This window comes from Rosa rugosa, chromosome 3, assembly GCF_958449725.1.
Source record: "Rosa rugosa chromosome 3, drRosRugo1.1, whole genome shotgun sequence".
Taxonomy (NCBI): Eukaryota; Viridiplantae; Streptophyta; class Magnoliopsida; order Rosales; family Rosaceae; genus Rosa; species Rosa rugosa.
The window spans coordinates 16,948,448-16,956,261 of record NC_084822.1 but is presented as its reverse complement, the minus strand read 5'-3'; the positions used below and the strand labels follow the sequence as shown (position 1 = coordinate 16,956,261).

The 7,814-nt window shown below is 37.1% G+C and overlaps 1 protein-coding gene across 1 annotated transcript; it reads right to left on the bottom strand.

Annotated features, from left to right (window-relative positions):
* Positions 1 to 4,954: 4,954 nt before the first annotated feature.
* LOC133740428 (S-adenosyl-L-methionine:benzoic acid/salicylic acid carboxyl methyltransferase 3-like) lies at positions 4,955 to 6,691 on the bottom strand. Its single transcript, XM_062168384.1, has 4 exons — positions 6,532 to 6,691; positions 6,047 to 6,451; positions 5,622 to 5,882; positions 4,955 to 5,538 (listed from the first exon to the last, which is right to left on the bottom strand). The coding sequence occupies exons 1-4, from the start codon at positions 6,604 to 6,606 to the stop codon at positions 5,179 to 5,181; spliced, it is 1,101 nt and encodes a 366-aa protein (XP_062024368.1). The 5' UTR covers positions 6,607 to 6,691; the 3' UTR covers positions 4,955 to 5,178.
* Positions 6,692 to 7,814: the final 1,123 nt, after the last annotated feature.

The following is a 7,814-nucleotide window of genomic DNA, read 5'->3' as shown; positions in this document are numbered from 1 at the left end:
TATCAACGACGGGAAATATCTGTCGTCTGAGTGGATAAGAGACGGCAGCCACTTAGACAACAGATTTTTACTTCATCAGACGACAGATATGGTCTGTCGTCTGAAGCATTTTTTGGCATAGTGTATACGCCTTTGGTTCATGTTTTGGTAGCCCTAGTAAGGTAATAACTCATGAATTAGAGAGTTCATTTTGTCCTCATCGGAAATGTGAATACACTTAAGGAAATTCGGCTTAGTGGCCTTGACCGGCATTAAGTACGGGATTTGGTTCTTATGAAGATATGTTTGTTTGCTTGAAATGTGTTCGTCGCATTGAAATTGCTAGAGAGTGATCCCCAACACCAAAAATCTCTCTCTTTTATTTTTCAGCGTTTTAAATTGTTGTTGTTAATTTAGTTTTTGACCTAGTCTTTTAGAAAATTACAATCACAATTTTGAATGACAATTTCTACCTCATTGTAAATAGTCATCACTAGGCTCTTAGTTTTGATTAAGCTTCGGTGCATACCAAAGCCGAGCATTTCTAAGGCTTGGTGCCTTAGATTAGTGTTTTTTATTTTATTTACTTTATTTTTCTTTTGTTTGCTTAGTGACTCTAGTTCCGACTACCCAAGGATTATGGGTTAGCCACTAATCCCCGTGGTATGATAATTTTGGGCTTAATACTTCCCTATCTTGACAATGATACGTACGCTTGAGTAAATGTGTATCAAGTCACTGGGCCTTGAGTTGGGCCTCTTCTCTTGGGGCTGCCCTCTTGAGCTTTTTAATTTAGGCTGGGGTCTTTTTGCCGCATGCCCATCCCTATGTTTTTTTGTTTTTGTCCAATTACAATAATTTCCTAGTATTAGGAAGCTAAGCATTTGTGTGCACTCTATATATCTCTAGAGGCTTTGGAGTAGTACCAAAGGAAGATTACCGCTATGTCTACGTATTTGAATGTCTATTGAGTGGGTCTATTTCTATGTACCATAGTACTACCACGTACTATCTGATTTGGGTTTGATTAAAAAAAAAAAAAAAAAAAAAAGATTAAAGATCAGGCTAACAAAATAATTTTTTTGTTTGCTTTTTACGTGCCTGTGTGAGTTCGTGCAGATACACGGGTGAAAAGTTAGTATTATAATAAAGCAACAACACTTAATAATAGTTTATTAATTAGATGATCATTATACCATAGGTCGTCATTACTTCATATCTTAAACTTAAATAATCAAGAAGTAGCAGAATATTATGCTAAACAAGGATCAAAATGATTGGTCCACATTTGTATTAGAAAAAAAAAATAAAAACTCTTTGGGTGATTCTAGTCGGACCTCCAAATTTGCTATATAGACCTCTCTTTTAAAAAAAAAATTAATGTCAGTTGTACACCTAATTGAAAAAAAAAAATCAATCTCAATTTCCCTACCTCATTGCCCTGTTGCATATCCTTATTCTCTTTCTTTCTCTCCTCATATTTGTATGTAAGAGCTACTCATAAAATGCTGCCAAGTTGATCAGAATCTTTTGCAGGTAGTCGGCCTTTCATTTGGCTTTTGCAATTATTTCAATTTGACTTTATGGTGGAGGTTGCTACCCACAAATTCATAATTAGGACTTTTGGTTTCTTAAAGTTAGTTCATGATGGATGAACTGATTTTGTTTCCCCTGGAGAATTTGATCAAAGTTCATCTTCCCAGCCATCAATATCTTGCTCCATCAATTATGTCAAAAGCTTGGTAATGACATCGCACGGAAGGGAGAGTGGGGGAGAGGGGGAGGGAGGGAGGGAGAGAGAGAGAGAGAGAGAGAGGTGCCATATTCTGGGGTGGCCATAGCATCATCAGTTATCACAGATGTTCCCAGCCATCAGTTCATCTTCCCAGCCATCAATATCTTGCTCCATCAATTATGTCAAAAGCTTGGTAATGACATCTCACGGAAGGGAGAGTGGGGGAGAGGGGGATGGAGGGAGGGAGAGAGAGAGAGAGAGAGAGAGAGAGAGAGAGAGAGAGAGAGAGAGAGAGAGAGAGAGAGAGAGAGAGAGAGAGGTGCCATATTCTGGGGTGGCCATAACATCATCAGTTATCACAGATGTTAGGTCACAGAGATAGGTGGAGCCCGTGGAGGAGGTGGGAAGTGAAAACAAAGTAGGGGCAAAATTGAAAATTTGATATACAAAAATATTAAAAGAGGTTCAAAATATGGAGGTCTGAATAGAACCACCCAAACTCTTTCTTTTTTACAAGTTCTAGCAAAATAGAAGTTTGTGCATTTAAGTGATGATCTTCAGTGTTATGTAATGAAATTAGCTCACTTCAAGTAGCCATCAAAGCATTTTTTTTTTTTTTTTACATATCAAGTTATTGATAATCCATCACATATATTTTTCAGGTTTCTTTGTGAGTATCCACATACCTTTTTATTTCTATGTACTCATTCTCTAAGTAACAACCATGAATTTCATAGGAGCTAGGAAGCTTTACACCACGACCTAAACAAGAAAATGATTTATTTTATAAGAATGTTCATTATATAAATTCCACTTGACATAATTGTTCCATGAAAAAATATGTTTATAGAACATAATTGACCTAAATCTCCAACTGTACTCAACATGTTCTGGAAATGTGGGGAGAATCAGCTTTGATTGCAGGGACAGCATCATATATGAAGTGTTTGGACACCATCTTTGCCAATATTTCTCTGCTACCTTTCGTAATGCTTTAATTGTGCTTTGCTTTGATCGACTATCCTTTGTGGCATTGCTACTGGAGGCTCAGGAAATTGAGTGCCGATAGGTTTTTGATCGATCAACTTGTTATGTTTGTTGACTGCTACTGCCACCTCTCGATTGTGTTCGAAATTGAGTTCTTGCACTTCTACTAAACTGAGAGTTCTTATCACAATCTACAGGTAGAGAGCATATCCGGTGGATACTCATATTCATCATCACCATCATTGTCGTCGTCGTCACCCTACAAACTTGTTTGATTGCCAAGATAATCATTCCGGAGTTCTTCTCTAATATCGTCTGCAATAGCTGCCTTTTCTTGCTTAATAGATTCTTTTCTCTTTATCCATGCTATCACCTCTGTTTTGATATCCGTTGGCACCTTATCACATTTTTTTACACTCTTGTGATTATCATAACCCGATAAATGACTTTTCAATCTTGTAATTCCTCCACTTTGAAAGTGGCAAAACAAATTATACATCTTGTGCCATTTCGATTTCCTTTGACAGGAGTTGCGTACTTCCATGCTGGATCATTTCCACATCCACTGTTACTTGCCATTTTTAATCTAAGACATAACAATGTACAAAAATGTTTAAATATTTACTGTAACTTACTGATTATTTCTAAAACATAACATGTAAAATTAAGAAGAACTATTTATACCAAAAATGTAGAACTTCTTTTCTTTAAAATGACTACAAGACTGCTTTGATGCGTAAATTGAAGTATACGATATACTCTTATATAGATTGCTCACTTCTTCAAGATGCATAGTCACTCTGTTCTCATCAATATATGGTTTCTTATGCAAAGTCACTTGGCCTTTTTTGAATAATTGAACTTGGCCGCTTCTAAATAATTGAACAGCCTACTCTCACATGCATGCTATTCCATTTGATATAGTTACTTTTAAAATTTGAACCTTTAGCTTTTTTATGCTGTTCAACTACAGACTACACAGAGTTACAGACTACACAATAGCTTCATTGTTCCTCACTTCTTTAAGATGCATAGTCTATACTCTGTTCTCATCTTGTCATCCATATATATGGTTCCTTCTGCAAAGTCACTTGGCCTCATTTGAATAATTGAACCTTTATCTTCTTTCTATTGTTCAAGTACAGACTACATAGAGTCCAGATTCGTCTTCAGACAATTTCTCCTCACCTAGATTCCACTCCTCACTCGGATTTCCCTCGGAGGGAATATTCCTCACCCAAATTCGCCTTGATCGAGGAGATCTCTCCTTACACAAATTTGCATTTAGAGAATTACTCTTCACCCAGAATCTCCTTGAGGGTATTTCTCCTCACCCATATTCGTCTTAAGGGGATTTCTCCTCACCCACATTTTCCTTAAAGAGATCTCTGCTCATACAGATTTGCATTTAGACAATTATTGAGTTCTTCCTTCTTCTTTTTTTCATCAGATTTTACAAATATTTCTTCATTTTATCAGGGATATATCCCAAATATCTAATATATCGAGGATATTTGACGATGTCAGAGAAATTTGCAGAAATGGTAGTAGATGAGATATTAATCTCTTAAGATATATCAGTCTTCCATAAAAAGAGATATCGGGGGATATATCGGAAATATCACAGATATTTCAATCCACGGTGCATACATTTTCTTTTCCATCCATATAGGATAGCACGATATCATATGTAGCTTATGAGGGCCCTTCTATTAAGGGATTCTTTTTGTTGGTCATTTAAGGGATTCTTTGTGAGACCTACTTTTCGATCGCATTTCGGCATCTCGACCGTTCAGTGTTTAGGTCCTAAGATCACTTTTGGAAATTTTTAACAAAATTGATGATCGTTAAGATATCGAACTAGCTAGATTAAATCAATGGACAAACCGAATCTGTCTAACCTGAACCGTTCATGCATGTTATGGATGCCTTAACTATTATCTATTTGGCTGAAAATTTACAGAGGTGATTTACTCATATAGACCTAAAAATTGAACGGTTGGAATTTAAAAAGTGAGTCTAATAAGCGATCCCTTAAAAATATATATATATATATATATATATATATATATATATATATATATATATATATATATATATATATATAGCGAAATATAAGAGGATTTAGAAAACATAATGGAAGCATGAAGAACGTACTCCCACCACACCAAGTAGAGATAGCTAGAGAGCAATATACGAAGGTACCTACTGGAATTTTGCATATTTGTAGCAGCAAAATACGCATGGGCTTCATATTGTATACTTGCACGCCTTTAATCATAATTCATTTCCAGAATTCAAATAGACTACCAAGTATTCTTAAACTTGACAACCAAATCGGGATGGGCCTAAACCTTGCAGGAGCTGAAGGCTAGCTAGGAATTGCACACTACAATATGAAAATTTATTCAACAAAACAATAAAACAGGGAATCCACCAATAAACAGAAGCAATAGATCTCTGCAGCACATTCATATTCAACGCTTCTTAGTTAACGAGATAACCAGGTTAATGAACTGGCACTTCTCCTTTTCCATGTGATCAAGAACATCGTCTTCAAACCTGCGAAACAAATCGTCCATGGCTTCCTCTCCGAATTGGCTGGCAAGAATAGGCTCTCCCACAGCTCTTATGTCAGTGGACAGTACTGCTGCCCTCGCATTCTTGTCAAAGCCACAGTTAGCTTGTTTTATATAAGAGTCCCAGTCATTTCTGAAAACTTCGAGGTTTTGCAGGGTAAAAGAACCTTCAGCCTCGATTACCTCTTTCACCTCATCCGTTGTTGGTGCATAGTATGGCAAATTGAATGTGTCCAATTTTTCCTCTTCAATCAAACCCTGAAAAATTCATCATAGTATGTTAGTAAGAGAAAGATTATCGTACCCAAAATGAAGAAATCTAATGCATGGCACATGCATACATCTAAAACCATGTCATGAAGTTTTAATCCGACAAATTCCCAAATGCAGAGGGGATCTTTGCTGTTTATGCTGCCCATTGTTGTGAGGACCATACTACCTCCCGGGACTAGCTCTTGTGCCCGAGACCTCAGAAAGACTGTGAAGTCCCTTTTGAATTGCTCAAAGTATTCATTAAACACAGCGGGTGAGCTTGTCTTGGCTATGTATATGTTCCCCTTGTTCAGTCCCTCTCCTCCTTTCGTTACCAAACCTTTTGGGACCTGCGCATAGAGATCATGTTGAATTTCCATTAGTCAATCATTGAGGCATATATTAGCATAATAGATTAGTTTGAACTAGGATTTTTCTTTAAAAAAAAGAAGGAAAAAAAAAAAACAAGAAGAAGAACAAAACCGACGTACAAACCACAATCAAGAGTATTTACCTCAGAGATCCACATGAGAGCATAAGAAGAATGAACAAAGTGGAGAGAGTTGTCAGGAAAGAGCCTCCCATAAAAGGAACCGGGCATTGCTGCAATGAAACAAGGACCCGACTTGTTCTCATGTTCTTCATCGAGCTTGTTATAGAAGCCAGGCAGTGACCTGAACACCGTGTTGAAATCGTTCCGGGGAAGGTCATTCAAGAATGCTTGGAGCGATGGCGGGGGAAGGTTGAGCTTTCGAAACGTGTTCTGGATGTTGGCTATGATGTCTGATACTACCAGTAGGGTATTGGGCCCCGAAGAGCATCCCAAGTCCGCTATTTTCAGACACTCCGGGAAGAGAGTGCTGCAGAGCTCCTCTATGGTTGCATCCACAATAGGCTTCACCGTCGAAATCACAGCTCTCTAAAAGAAATTAAAACAGCTAGGACCATGTTAATCTTTTTCATTAAGAAAATTTGAGAGAGAGAGAGAGAGAGACTAACTTGAAGAAGTGAGTGGTTTGCGTAGCTTGTTTTGCCATCTCCGCCATTCATGTGAAGAACTTGCTCTACCTCCATTATCTCTTATGTTTTTGATTGGTTTTCTCTTTCTGTTTGGTTCATATTTCTACTAGAACACTTGCATATTTATAGCGGCAGAATATCATACAGCTTAGCTCAACTGGTAGGGCCTGATCCATGTTTTCAAATTTTATTAATATTTCATAAATAATTTATGTGTTTCACGTGTACTAGGGACAATTTATTAAGCTATCATATTAGCTTGATTGATTTGACTAATTTCGAGCTTCTAAAAGTGAGATTTTTGTTCAATGAAATTGGCCCCTTACACGTCTAACTTGAAATAGAACACAATCTAAAGTCTAGGACAATTTATTCAGAAGCTATCACATCTTCTTGAAGGCCTTTAATAGGGATATTTTTTTTTAACTTTCTTATCAATATAATTAGAAAGTTTACTGTATCTAGCAAATGAGGAGTGAAAAGTAAATCAAGGGGATGGAGGGTTTCGATTCCTCCGTCTTTTTGTCTGGTTTATATTTCTAACCTTATTGGCTTTGGTTGTTTGCTGTATATAGTAGAAAAGAATACTTCAATTCAGGGTTAATTCGATAATTCTATTCATCTCACAATGAGGGTATATATACAAGTACAAATGGGTAGTCTAACTCTAATAGGAAACAATCTTTCCATAATTACAGGATATCCTAATTAAATAAAATCCTAATTACATACAGATTTACAGCGATTCTACACTCCCCCTCAAGTTGGTGCATAGATGTCTATCATGCCCAACTTGTCAACTGAGCTGTCAAATACCTTCCTGGACACTCCTTTAGTAAGAACATCAGCTAATTGTTCCTCTGAGTTTACAAATGGAAAGCGAATAACCTTTCTGTCAAGATTTTCTTTAATAAAATGACGGTCAACCTCCACATGCTTTGTTCTATCATGCTGAACTGGATTATGTGCAATCTCAATGGCAGCTGTATTATCACAATGCAAATCCATAGGCTTTTTAAGCTTGTAACCCAGGTCTTTCAAGACATTACGAATCCACAACATTTCACAGACTCCATGTGCCATACCTCAGAACTCAGCTTCTGCACTTGATCTGGCAACAACTTTCTGCTTTTTGCTACGCCAAGTGACAAGGTTCTCTCCAACAAAAGTGAAGTACCCAGATGTAGAACGTCTGTCAGTTTTATCACCAGCCCAATCTGCATCTGTGTACCCAACAACTTCCAATTCATCTTTTTTCTGAA